This window comes from Rhincodon typus, chromosome 26 (genome assembly GCF_021869965.1).
Source record: "Rhincodon typus isolate 14 chromosome 26, sRhiTyp1.1, whole genome shotgun sequence".
Lineage (NCBI taxonomy): Eukaryota > Metazoa > Chordata > Chondrichthyes > Orectolobiformes > Rhincodontidae > Rhincodon > Rhincodon typus.
Window position 1 is genome coordinate 15224859 of NC_063357.1, and position 14119 is coordinate 15238977.

General features: G+C 36.1%; 1 protein-coding gene across 1 annotated transcript in view; it reads left to right on the top strand.

The window, feature by feature from the left end:
• The window catches only part of nufip2 (nuclear FMR1 interacting protein 2), a 34299-nt gene extending 21617 nt beyond the window's left edge, over positions 1–12682 (top strand). Inside the window, exons 3-4 of the mRNA XM_020516444.2 lie at positions 3852–3884; positions 5158–12682. Of these exons, the coding sequence (XP_020372033.1) occupies positions 3852–3884; positions 5158–5210 (86 nt within the window). The 3' untranslated portion in view covers positions 5211–12682. The remainder of the gene's footprint in view (positions 1–3851; positions 3885–5157) is intronic.
• The last annotated feature ends 1437 nt before the right edge of the window (positions 12683–14119 follow it).

Genomic DNA, 14119 nt, shown 5'->3' on the forward strand with positions numbered 1-14119 from the left:
CTTAGTTCTGTATTATCTTTTCCACTTTTTCCATCGGATACCCTTTGTTTTTCATGTCCTATGCTTATAACCTATGCCACGGCACAGAAGAAGGCATTTGATCGTCAGCTCCTGTTTTATAAAAAAAAAAGTTTGTGGAGAGGGGCGCAAATGAGTTTTGGAGCTGATTTGGCCTGCCTCTGAGGGCTTGTCCTTTTCTCTGAAAGGATCCATAAGTAACAGTGAAACAAAGTGTGACCCTTTCTTCTTGACGCTCTTTTGCCAAAATTGAGAACCGATTTCGAGGAACATCCACTCATCAAATAACCCTTCCTGCCTGGTTCAGTAATCTCTGTTCTTAAAGAATCTGCCTGCTGAAGCTTCCTTCAGAAAGCAATCTTTCCAAAAAGGATAGCACACTCAACTAGATACCTATTAGATTTTCACAATTGTAAGATCAACTCAAAAGACTTTAACTTTGAGTTAGTCTAGCCCATGTTTCCCTTTTGGTCAATTTGTGTTCTTTCTTCCTTCAAAACATCACCCACTTTGATAACTAAATACAAAACATAGGATTCATGTGGTTTATTACCACTAGATTTGTATGTGGGCTTCCCCATGTCTGGCTTGCCTGAACTGGTAAATTTATTTGAAGAAAGATTGAATAGGCTAGAGTTGTTTTCTTTGGAACAAAGGTCAGAAGTTTGATCTATAAAATTATGACTGTACAAATAGATTGAATAACAAGCCTCATAGGTGAGTCTGTAATCAAGGGCGTACATTTGGGGGTAGGAGAAAGGTTTTAAAGGTGATTTGAGGGGAATTTGAATTTTTTTTGGCTTGTAGGATCTGGAACCTATTGTCTGAAAGGATGGTAGAGGCAGAAATTTTGAACCTTTGTATTTGGGTATGTACTTAGCAATACATACAAGACAAGATAAGTAGCCTACAAGAAAACTGACCAATTTGGGATAAGGTTGAATGACGACATGTCACCTGGCATGTAGATGACTTACCAAATGACCAGGTTATGTGCTATCTGCAGATTTTTGACTACCCAGTACCTTCAAGTCATTAACATATATCAAAAACAGCAGCAGTTCTTGCATCTGGGAAGATCTACAGTATAAGCATTATCAGTTTTTTTAATCTCTTTCCTATCCTTAGTTAAGATTGTACCCATGCTACTCACTTTTTATGGTATGCCTAATGTTATTTATTAATTGCCTTTTGAAATTCTAAATCACTGTCTTCTAACATCTTGGCTAACTCTCAAAAAATCTCAATCAAGTTGGTCAAACACAACAGATTTGTTACAGACAAATTATATGTCTATGATTCTCCACTAAATTTCTTCCAGATTATTGTTTCTAAAAGTTTCCCACCAATGATCTAGTTGACATGTAATTGCCTATTATGAACAATGCTGTAACACAGGCAGTCCTCCTGTCCTTTTGCACTGTAAGCACCTCCACAATTTCTACCTACAGCTTCCCCTGTGCAACAATGATGCATCCCAGTGACTTAAACTCAAGTACTGGCAGCTTTTGTACCTCTATATTTTATCTTGCCAGTCGCCTGGCTGCTGCTTTATTTACCATAGCTGTGGCAAAATACTCATCCTCGGGGAAACACACACATTTTGTACCTCTGCCATACCTTTTTCTTCCATCTATAGAAGTTTGGCCCCTAATTGGATTACTACTCCTGACAAACCTGGTGTTATTAACCTTTAGAAGGCCACTATATTCTTGTACTCTGTTCGACCCTCTGTTCATTTTTCCACTTCTCTACTTTTTATATGCAGTGAGGTTCTCCGTTCCATCAAGCTATTATCTGTCCTATTTCCTCACTATCTTCTTTGTCCTACTCTCCAGCTGTATTCAGGAAGCTTTGGCTTTGGTTACCATCCATTTCCTACTTGTACTGAAATCATCCCTTATAAATGCTACCCATTGCTCAGTTTTGTATAGCTGCCTGCCTGTTTGATTCCAGTTTACCTAGACCAGATACCCCTCAAGTACTTTTCTAGAATGCTACCTGTCCTTCTCCATAACTAAAATAAATATTAATAGTACCCTGAGGTGCTGTCCAGCTGTGGCTTTCTTCACTGCTCTCCAACACTAGATCCAGCTATTTTGTCTTCCTTTTTTAAACTGAAAGCATACTGATCAATAAAATTCTCGAGTGCACTGCAGCAATTTTCCCCCGCCCTTAAACACACTGCTCCTTTCAGTGCTGTTATAGTTAAAAATCTGTTACATTCTCTAGTTCATATACTAAAGTAATTTACCTGCAAATCTTTTCTGTTGTTCGGTATGCATGAACAGAGAAAACAAGTTTCAATCAAAAAATGTTTGGAATTAATGCCAGTAGACAGCATCTCAGTTGTTTTCACTTTCACCTTCAAGTTATGAAAATGCTGAGTTTTAATTATTGTACAATAACTTGATGGTTTTGGGAACAGGAGTAGACTGTGTAACCCCTCAAGCATGTTTTGCCTGTTGAGTTGACCCTGCAGCTTTATAGTGATATGATCTATATTTCTACAGTCTTCGCGAAAGTGTTTTCTGATTTCACTCCCAAGTAGTCCAGTTCACTTTGAGATTGTTCTCTTTGTGTAATCCACTACAAGAGGAAATTACTTCAGTATTCACCCTTATCCATTACGGATCATTTTGATCATTTCTTAACTGCCGAAACTGCAAGGAATGCAAACCTAGTTTATGCAGCCTGCCATTTGGATAGATGCAGGTCTGTATAAAGCAGTAATGTATGCATTTAGAATAAAAGAATGAAGACTTGTCCACAAGTTGTATTGAATGCTCATTGAATTTACAAACACTTCTGTATTTGACCTGTTGACTACACATTTTATGTGCACGTTTAAAAGGTGCAAGTCAAGTTGATTCTTAAGGCAACCTAGCATGCTGAGTTGATGGGCCAAATGGCCATGTGCTGTATGATTCTGTAGTGTAGTTGAATTCTCTGAGGGACCAAAGGTTGATGGCACAAGTCAGTAGAGTTTGAAAATTAGCAACATGTTTTTCCTATATTATGATTCTTAAAAGAAGCAAAATATTAGATTACAACTATTTTATACATTAAAGCAGTAAAAAAAGGAAAGGTGAGCTTTGCCTTTGTACACACCAATTTTATCATTGATATTTTTCTTAAATTCACCTAAAATTATTTGAAAAGGCTGTCTTCACAGCAGGAGTTTTACATCAAAATTATCAACTTTTTTAAAACCTGTCCTCTGAATTTTCAAATGTTCCCTAAAATCTTGCTGACTTTCTTGCCATATCTTTGCAATTCATAATTAATTAATTAATCCCACTGTCCTGTGCTGTCCCCCAGACATGCAAACATAGAATTCTTAAGGAGCTTGACAGGGTAACTGCTGAGAGGGCATTTCCCCTCATGGGATTGTCATGGACCAGAGGGCATAGTCTCTCAAAGTGGTGGAAATTTAAGATTGGGATGATCAGGAATCTCTTTTGAAGATTGATTCTTTGAATTCCTTGTCTCATAGCTGTGAAGGTAGAGTCCTTGTGTATATTTAAGGCTGAGATAGATTCTTGATTAGTTGGGGAAAGGGCAGGAGAGCAGACATGAGGAATGTTGGATCGGTTGTGATTCTATTGAGTGGCAGTGCAGGCTTAAGTCCAGAAATGATCAGGGATGAATAAGGGTGAATACTGAAATAATTTCCTGTTGAATGGCAGTGCAGGCTCAGGGCTGAACGGCCTACTCCTGTTCTTATTTCTTATGGTATTACAGTCTTAACTTCCTCTGGGAACTTTCTTGAAAGTAGGACCTATTTTATGTTTATTTTAATTGAAAATGTGTATTTTTTTTCCCCCTCCCAGAAATGGACTCTATATGGAACCTGCATAAACAAGGTAAGCATAATTTAAAATTGAAACTTGAGAAACTGCTTAAATTGTATGTCCTTGCTGTTACTTAAACTCTGCACATTGCAGGTTTCATAATCAAATTTCAATGCTTTGAACATTCCAAAACAATTGCAAATTATCTTGTTATACTGTCAATAACTTAAATATTCTTCAGTCTAAATTTGATAATCCAAGTAATGCAATGGGATTGATGATTTGAATGCAACCTATGTCATTTAATCATCAACTATTTTTCTAACTTTTCTCTTGTGCTCCATATCTCATGAAGGCTGTACTCATGGCACAGTTCAGTAGATGCCAACATGCTCTCATTTCTGTGAAGCAACTTATAATTTCCAAACCTGAATTGACCGATTTTGGAAATTCTAGATGACTATTTTAAAAAAAAAAGTTAGGATCTGTCAGGGCTATTGGATTACACTATGGAATGGGAGCATAACCGACCTATCGTTTTGAGTTGTTGTAAGATGCAGTTTGGTGCTTTCTATAGCTGAAACTCAGGAAGTTGCTGCTTTGTAACATAGTGCCACACTGAATTTGCTCACAGCGTATGTTGGACTGCTGCCTTGCTCTGACTCATTAGCAGTCAGCTGGTGTTTTTTTTTAAAATTGAAGTGGGTGACTGTAACCTGTTTTTTAGGAGAGAGAAAAGTGATTTAACATCAAAACCACTTTTTAGGGCAGTGATGCAAAAAGATGCTAGTTTTGGGATTCACTTTTTCAGCAACTGTACTGTTTCATCTTTTGAAAGGTTAGTGGGTTCCTGTGTTTATTGTTTCTTTTGGAATTTTGTGTTGCGCATACTCTTAATGTACACATTCTGTACATGCGCATCTAACAAAGCAAGTTACTTGCTAAAATTTGACACCAGTGAATTAAATTCAAGAATAAGTCTAAATTCTGGTTTAACTGAAGGGAAGAAAAATGTTTTGTTCCATTTGGAGTGATTGTTCTGTTTAGTTTTTGTATCAATCTGGGGAGAAAGGAGACCTTTAACTTCTTTATGCCTTAAGTATAAGCAGAATCTATTACAAAGCCAAAACTCTTAGCTTGCAGCGTTTGTAATTGAGGGTATTTATTTATAAAATCTCATGGACTAGACTTGTCAAAGTTTCAAGTTTAGAATAGTATTTTTGGGACTGTGATTTGATATTTTTGTAGTAGAGGTAAGAGACCATGGTGGTGAGTTATTTGGTTTTGTACAGTTGTGGGTTTTCCTTCAGTTCTGCATACTAAAAGACTTCTTGTTTGTTTTCAGATCCCTCAAGAGTAGTTACCTATGATGAATCTATGGATCGTCCTGATCAATGAAGTCAGTTTGGTGAACTGCCTGTTTTCATTGCTGCAAGCCGCTGTCTGGATGCTCTTATGCTCCTTTAAAATCATCTCTTTAGCAGTGGACCAGTTCAGGAGAATCATCATAAAAATATTTTTTAAACAAAGGAAACCGAATTTGAGCAAGTGCAAAGAGCGTGTCGTACAGTTCTTTTGATGGACTCTAATTGGGTATTTAATGACCTCTGGTACTGAACTTATTACAAAACCAAGTCTGAATGCAATGATCAGTGAATAGTGGACTTTTTACCTAAGTCTGGTTCTTAAGATCCTGCTGGTGTAACGTCAGGCTCAAATGAACCACTGAAGGGGCTGTCCCACTTCACAAAGGCTGCATTTTGCTGTGAGTGCACCAAGATTCCACACGGGAAAACAGGAGGATTATAAAACATTTTTTAAAACCCAAAAAAAAGTTATGCTGGAATCATGCCTTGAATGCAGTTTTTCTTTTCTGCTGCAAGGCTCTCGGCTTTTGCTGGGATTATGTTGGTCAGTTAGGCCTTGGGGAAAATTGTCTTAATTCATCACTGGGAAGAAATCAGAAAGTCACAGGCAACTGCAATATTAGACAATGCAGTGCTGGTTGTTCATTGGTCAGAGAGACCATGCTCCACGTGCAAAAGGGTGTATCACGTGAAATTTGTGGAGTAGTTCAACTTAGGTATTTAATGTTGTACAATTCTTTCCCTCTTAATTTTTTTAAAATTTGCCATTGTATGTGTTAGAAACATAAACTGCACTGCTTCTGCTGTAGGGGCTCTACATTCACTGTCTTTCTCTAGATCATTAAATATTTCAAACAGTAGGTTATTTCCCTGTTGTGCGTCTGGCCTTAACTATTACAAAATTATATGTATTTGCTTACTATGCCCTCCTTTTCCCTTTTAATATCATCTTGCTTTTTAAAACTTTGCATTTTCATGCAGTATATACCAGAATCATGCAGAATATACTGATTAAAAGAAAAAGGAAAAAAAAAAGTAGATTTTGAAATCAAACTTAAAATTGGATCACCCTCCTACATTCTTTAGCCCTCTTATGGGACAGTTTAAAGTTTGAGTTTAAAAAGCCAATTTGATTATTAAATTCTAATGCATTCTGTGTAGTTCACAGCTTTATTGCTGCTTCTAAACTATTAAATATATATTTTTAATATGAAAAACCTGCTTGGATTTTACAAATCGGCAAAGAGCTTTATGGCAATATTAGAAGTGAGTGAAGAGTGTACAGGCATGGACTTCTGAACGAGCAACAGTAGTTATTATACACTACAGCTTGTGCAGCATGTAAGACTAAGTGCCAGAGTGGAGAGAGATTTTTTTTGAAAGTTCCTGTGGCTTTATGCTATGTCTTGCAAAGTAAATGTTCTCAATTTAATTTTTGCTGTGTGATTGTGGAAAGTATGATGTAACCCAGTGCTCAGCACCAGTCCTCCCCAGATGCTCAAGTTTTCACGTCAGTTCTGTTGTCTTGAGCACTAGACTGGAAGTGATCCTCTAATTTGCCTAACAAACTAAAATCCTACAATGCCAAATATATTTCTGCTGGTCTTCATATTTAAATAAACTCAATTTCTGGGGAGAAATTGGTGTTCAGGCTAGCAGCCTTTTGTGTTTTTTTTTAAGGAAAAAGTGTGCTTGCTAGACTTAAATCTCTCATTTACGATAGCCAGAATTAAACAAATGTTTAATGGCATCTGGGTGCAGATCTGTCCAGCACTGTAATTCTAATTTCTGGAAATGCTTTAAGATCCTTTTGTGTACTGATCTGAAAATGCAGGAAACCACTGTCCTTTCAAATTCTTCCAAGAGAGCAGAAAGGCTTGACAATTCTTTACACTTTAGCTTGTCTGTCTAATGTTTGTGCTAGTTTAAATACAAACATCATAATGGTTTGCGGCTTGACCAATAATGTCAAGTAATATACACTGACAGTTAAGTACACTTCAGAACAATTCAACATAGCAGGCAGTATTTTTCTTTAGCATTTCAACTGTTGCTTACTTCCTGCAGATTGCTAGTAAAAATTTTCAGTGACTTGCATTGAAATTTTTACTTGCAAATGCTGAACTGGAAAATGTCATGCCTTAGGATTAAATTTTATTCATGCCATCAGTTACTGACTTCTAATGGCTATTAAAGCTAGTTTATAATGACAACTCAATAAGTTGGTTATCAATCCCTGGAATGAGTGGTTTGGCAGTCCAGTACATGTTTGGTACTGTAGAATATTCTGGTTATCTAGGGCCACAGGACCACTGGGTAGTTCCACCCAGATTTTGTTACATTTCCCCTTTCTGTGCTGTCTTGTGATCTCTCACTTGTGTTCCACCCCCACCTCGATTCTTCAATAAGCACTTAAAATTTCTTAACTTTTTAATCTGTTTATATTTTTTTGGATAGGCATGTAAGTTTTAAGTACAGGTCAATCAATTGTGACTAATTAGTACAGTGAATGCTAATGTGTTACTATTGTAGGTATAACATTTTCCGCCTCAAGTGTTAGTACTGTAGCATAAACCAAATACAGTGTAGACTGTGGTGCCCCCTTCTGTGAAGAGACTAAAAACATGGGAAGAGGGACTGAATGAATGTGTGAGAGATCTATACAGTATCTGGTGCATTTATTAGTATTCAAAATAAGAACTTAATTTATTTTGTGCCATGTGTTGATTTCATTTCATTGAGTAACGATCATCATAGAGGTCTAATTATTGCAGAATGGCACTAAGCAAGTAAGATAGCATAGGTTCTTTTAAATTGTTGTTGCTAAGATACAAACTAATCATGGTTCAAGTCTTTGATACCTGTATTGTTTTTTAAATAAATCATTTTTGTAATGTTATGTCAGTCCAGCTGTAGGCCTTGCAGGTCAGCCTTTTTTCATTCCAGTTCCCATGTAGTGCCCCCCTTCTCCTAACACGAAGGCTGCCAGAACCTCAGGGAGTTAAGCTAGGCTGTCAACATGCACGTGTGCTCCATATTCCTGCCCACGGTCATTTGAAGAAATTTCTCCATATTCCCCTAAATTTCATGTTTCATATGTTTACCATCAAAACCAATGGCATGTATGGTTACCAGGGCTTATCTTAGTTTGTGGTTAATTATTGCAAGTCTTGTCTGTATGCCACCATAAAATTACATGTATTTTTAAATGCTTGCTATTGTTACTAATTATGTTAATTTAAAAACAAAAAATTAAAAAAAAAAACTCGTGTGTAATTATGTGGGACTGAATATCTGATCTGCAGAAACATTTTGGCAGGTTACAGCTTGGAATTTTTGGCTGTTTAAGCCTTGGACTAATGTTCAAGGATTTTTTTTCCCTTTGCAATTTTCCCCTTTTAAAATGTCTGTTTACAGTAAAAGGTGGGAATTGGGTTGTATGTGAATAACTGAAGCTGCTACATAGTTTCTGACCAGCATGAGATGGTAGGGTCAGCATGAAAATACATATGCATACAACATGGGAAGCTGGAATCTGAAGGAGCACAACATCAACTCCTTTTTTTTTGTCATTTTAATGTAGTACTTCATAATTATTTGCTCAGTGCATACTGTACCACCAGAGTGAAGTTGGTGACTGGAACATGTTGCTGTGTTCAAATACAGTGTTTTTTAACCAGTATTTGGCAGTGAAATAAATTACTGGTTATGTATTTCCAAATGAAAATATAACTGATTTTATAAGTTTCAGTTCACAAAGTGGCTACAGCCCGCTTTCTGTCATGCAAAAGAATAAGAACCTTTTTTCTTCCAATTTTTGAAAAATAGTCCTTGTAGAAAAATAGTTAACTTTGTATTTTTCAACACTGGCTGACTATTCCATGTTAATTGTACAAGCATTGTGACGTCTAATCTAGTAAGTGATAAATTATCTCCCCACAAAGGATGCTTGTCTCAGAAGAGTGGGGGCAGCTAATACCTGTGCTGCCTCTTGTACAATTCCATTGTTGATATTAATAACTTTTTACATGTTCTTTTACAATATATGTCAGATTTTTAACAAACCGAGGAGGCTAGCAATTTGTGTTTTGTTTTGCAGCTTTGAACTTAAATTTGGTTATTCCCAAGTGTTCTTATGTTTGCAATTTGCCCCATTATGCTGGTGAAAAGGTGCATGGAGTATTTAGTTTCCTTTTAATCAAACTTGTGCTAAACTAGTCAGCACACAGTTTTTTAGGAATCTAGAGTCACCACTGCTTTTTCTCCCTGCTGCAATATTTTGGGTGGGGTTAAGGATGTGCTGCAATATGCTGTGACTAATTATAGTGACTATGCATAGTGGCCATAAGTTAAATGCTAATGAGGAAAAATATTTTTAGTGGCACTTAAAGCTCAGAACAGCATTAAACGTTAAATATCCAAGGCTGTAGTCTGATAGCAGCCTTGGATAGGACGTTTGACCTGTTAGGTTAGATTAGATTAAATGGTGCAATTGACTTTAGTGGAATGATTTACCATTTGTTGTACAAATGTGTGTTCCCTTCATACAATTTATGAAATTTTTGAAAGTGACTTCTCTGAAACCAGTTGTATTGGAGTGTGCTCAACTTTTTAACATTAGTTGATGTACTATGGGGGTAATATCAGACCACACGAATATACATTTGCTGCCAACCAAACTTATTCTGTTTTGCTGCTGTACTAATAACCTGGGTATATTCTGTTTCTGGCCAGGAATTGGACAGTACATTGCATAAACGGTTAACATTTTCCAGTCTGGAATACATTTTTATGAAAGCATAGAATTGGCTTCACTCTGGTTACAAGTTGTGTGCAAGCTAGTCTGGTCTATTAAATTAACCAGTTCAAAACATTTTTTTTTAATTGTCTGTGAATTCTGAATATGTTTTTAAGCACCTTGCTAAAAATAGCTGTCTTCAATTATTTGCCCTGCTTAGAATAGTATGATTTTTCCCTTCCTCCCTTCCCCTCTTGAAAAAGCATCTCTTTGCTAATTCTGCCTTATACAGAACCCCTGTATGTATCATTGTGTAAGATTTACTTCCTGGGCTGCTTGCATTACATTAGAAATGCATTTTGCACACTCAGGTTTTGCTGAAGCTCCAGTAATGTTTGCTTGAGCTGATGGTATTGAGCTATGCACGTGTTTTGAGTTAGTAGATTTCTTCCCATTTGTATGTTTTTTTTTCTGTGTGTTGTACTTAATTCTGTGTTTCAAGTTCCATGGTTGGGTTCAACAAAGTGAACATATCCTGCTGGTCAAATGGTCAGTTAGTAATTTAGAATGTCCCCATTCCTTTGACCCATTGCGATAACACTTCCATCAATAAATTTATGGATTGCATCATAACACTGCATGTAGGGTAGAGCAGGAAGGTTTAATAAACAAAACAACCCAACTCCTTTTTACATGTATGTGTCGCCTATTTGTATGTCTCTCAATTGTTAAAAGCTATAATCTATACCACAAATGTTCTAAAAATTCTCATTTCTAACATTTGTAAAGAACTGCATCATTTCTGATTAAACTGTTGCTATTTTCAATTAGTATCAATTTTTGAATTTTGTTTCAGAAGCCATAGGAGAATTTATATAGAATGTTATCTTGTAAATGGATGTTAATATAAATAGGTGTACAGAGAGATGTATGGCTTTTGGTTTGGCCAAAATGTATGTTTCTGATCATCATGGAAAATCCTTTTTAAGCCATTTTGAGATCCTTCTAGTCACGAAGGGTCAATAGGTAGTGTCTATTTAGTCAGCACAAGTACAGCTTTTCTTTCGAATAAACCACCAGAATATATTGCTTACACTCTTCAATACAACTTTAAGGATAAAATATCTGGATTCGTGCAGTAACTTTGGCTGACTAACTTTGGATGGCAAATCGAAGTAAGCAGATGTATTAAAGCATGTAATCAAAAACATACATTTTAAAATTTGCTGGCCAGACCTGATGTACAGTACCTCGGTGAGCTCCAGGAGTTAATTTTTAATCTATCAGTTAAATCATTCCCGTCAAATTGGCATTTTTGAAAATCTCTGGATTTTAAATGCTCAAATATTCCTTCAAAACAAATGCTAAACCCTCATTCCATGAATCTTGAGGGTGGTTTTAAGTGGGAAACTTCAGTTAAAATATTTTCTGTCCTAAAATCATTATTCAAAATTAAATGACGTCATCTGAGGGTGTCTCAAAATAAAATTCAAAAGAAAACCATTTCTGCAAAGTATGTAAATGGATACCTTTGTTAAAATAGTGTTTCGGGAATGAACTCCTTTGTTGGGATCAGTGCCATTTGAATGCATTTAAGAAATTTATTGTATGAAAGAAACGCTATTCCCTTTCTTTGAAATACTGTATATATTGAATATGTTGCCTAAACTGTATATTATATCATGATTTAGCTGGTATACAAAGCACAGAAACTAGCCCTGGATGCTTATGTGCATGGATTCTTTTGTAAAATTTATAATAGCAACCCATAGAAAATTTAGCTCTTGGGAGTTGCCATGTTTTATTTAATGATTCTGATTTGTCCACTGCGCCTCCACCCCACATCACAGTTTAAAATAGTTTTAATTCCTTGCAAATCTTCAACTGGTATAATTTTCTTCTGAAAGAACTGTTTCATTGCTGGTATTGTAAGTACCTGAAATTGAAAGCACCAGATATGTAAATTATGAACAAATGTGGGCCCTTCTTTCCGGAAGAGGGGGTTGTTTAGTATTGTATTGGAATACATAAATATAATCCTCTGCAATTGAGAGTGTCAATCCCAGCTGCAAATTGATCATGCGTTTTTGTCTTATGAACTGGTCACTGTCTTTCACAAGCAAATAATTTCACTGCAAATGTATTATTTCTTCCCTCCCGCTTAATAAAAATCTGATGAGTGACCTTTTTTAAAAAAAAAAAGACACGCGTTGAAATATACTGAGGGGGTGGGAGTGGGGGGGTTGGGGGAAATGCTTTTTCCTGACCAGCTTCTTAAAACTTACTGAAATTTTTTTTAAAAAGTTTTTTTGTTGAGCATATCAATAATGAACAGCTCTTGTGCAAACATCTGGTAAATGTAATAATTGTGCAGACTTCAACTTGGGGCATGGGACTGTGGCCTTAATACATGGCAACTTCAAAGTGTATGATATCTGAAAATTGCAATCCAATTTTAATGTGTAAGAAGTTTCATCTGTCAAAGATTTTGTCACTCCTTAACCTTCTGAAATTCCTTTCTGTAATACCTTTCCACTTTGTAATAGAATTTAGCTGTAAAAGTCAATTCCTGGCAGCATCAGTCATGCCATCTAGCTCCAGGAGGTGAATTCAATTTCAGAGCAGGCATTTCAGTTTGTTTCCTTTCAAGACTTAAGTCATGACTGTCTACTAAGTTCACTGACAATCATGGTACAAAATTGTTCAAATAAAACTCTTCTGCTGCTTTATTTTCTGCAATAAATCTATTTTCTGTTCTTTTTTTACATGCATTAATTGCTATTCATTTGAATATAGTATGACTGCAATGTGTTGTAGCCATGGTTCAGTAGACAATAGTCATTACTTAGGTAGCAATTTTCACTAGTTGTGAACTGGCACAGTTCTAATCAATACTGCATTTTCTCTGGACTTCTGAGGTTCAAGTACAGTCAGTTCTGTGACTTAAATTACCCTGCTACAAATAATAGTTTAACCTGATCCACCGTTTAGATCTGTCTGTTTAATTGCAATATTTTACATTTTAATTCTCGAACTGCTGGGTGATGTTGCAGCAACAGGAAATGTAAATTAATAAGTGAAGTCAGGTGTAATACAGAAATAGGAAGAAAGATTGGATTATGGAGGAAAAGTATTAACTTGTTTTCATTTTGGGCATCACTGGATTTTGCTGTTCATCCCTAGTTACACTTGACAGTAGGTCATTTTCAGTGCCAGAGAGATTCATAAACAGTAATGGACACTTAAAAATGTAATAAATTCAAAGCTGATCTGTTTAAATATGTGCAGGTTCAGACCAGCTGTTTTAATGAATAGGTTAGTATTTACCATGTGCACAGAGCAACTTCATGCCATTCAACTGATTTCAGTGGTGTGCCAACAGGTGCCATTTTCATAGTATTAACAGAGCAGTACATCAGTTTAACTTCATCTGAAGTTGCTGGAATATTTGCACAAAGTATTATCAATTATGCTGTTATTCTGACAGCAAATTATGAACTTATATTTATGCTGAAATTCTTGACACTTGCATACATCAGCATAAAGTTAGCATGGTTTAATATAGACCATGTTGAGCTGATGTCTTGTACGTTGAAGAATTTGGTGAAATTACAGGTATTGTAAGTACAGTATTGGTTGTGCTCAAAAAGCTACATTTTAATAGGAAACAAATGCTGATTATTTTTGACAATAGAACATGAATATATTGTCTATTCTAACTTTGGCTGTGATGCTTTAGAAAAGGCTGCAAAATATAGTGAGCAATATCAAAACAACTAGGTGTTTAGATAATACCTACAGCAGGAAGCAGAGTTTGAAAAATAAGTGTACATTAGCCATCACATTATACCTTTGAGAGTGTTAGGTTACTTCATGAAAATATTAATTGCTATCTCTGGTATTTGTCCATGCATTAAACACATCTTCCCACTGTCCTTAAATTCCCAAAGAATACGGTTAATTCTTCAAAGTACAAAATTGTGAAATATAGCTTCCATCTATTATCTGCGTTATTTTAAAGCCAGCGCAAAATGATGTGCTTGGGTGAGAGTCATGGAGATGTACAGCACAGAAACAGACCCCTTTGGTCCAACTCGTCCTTGCTGACCAAATGTCCTAACTTAATCTAGTATCACTTGCCAGCATTTGACCCATATCCTTTTAAATACTTCATGTACCCATCCAGAATCCTTCACCTCCTG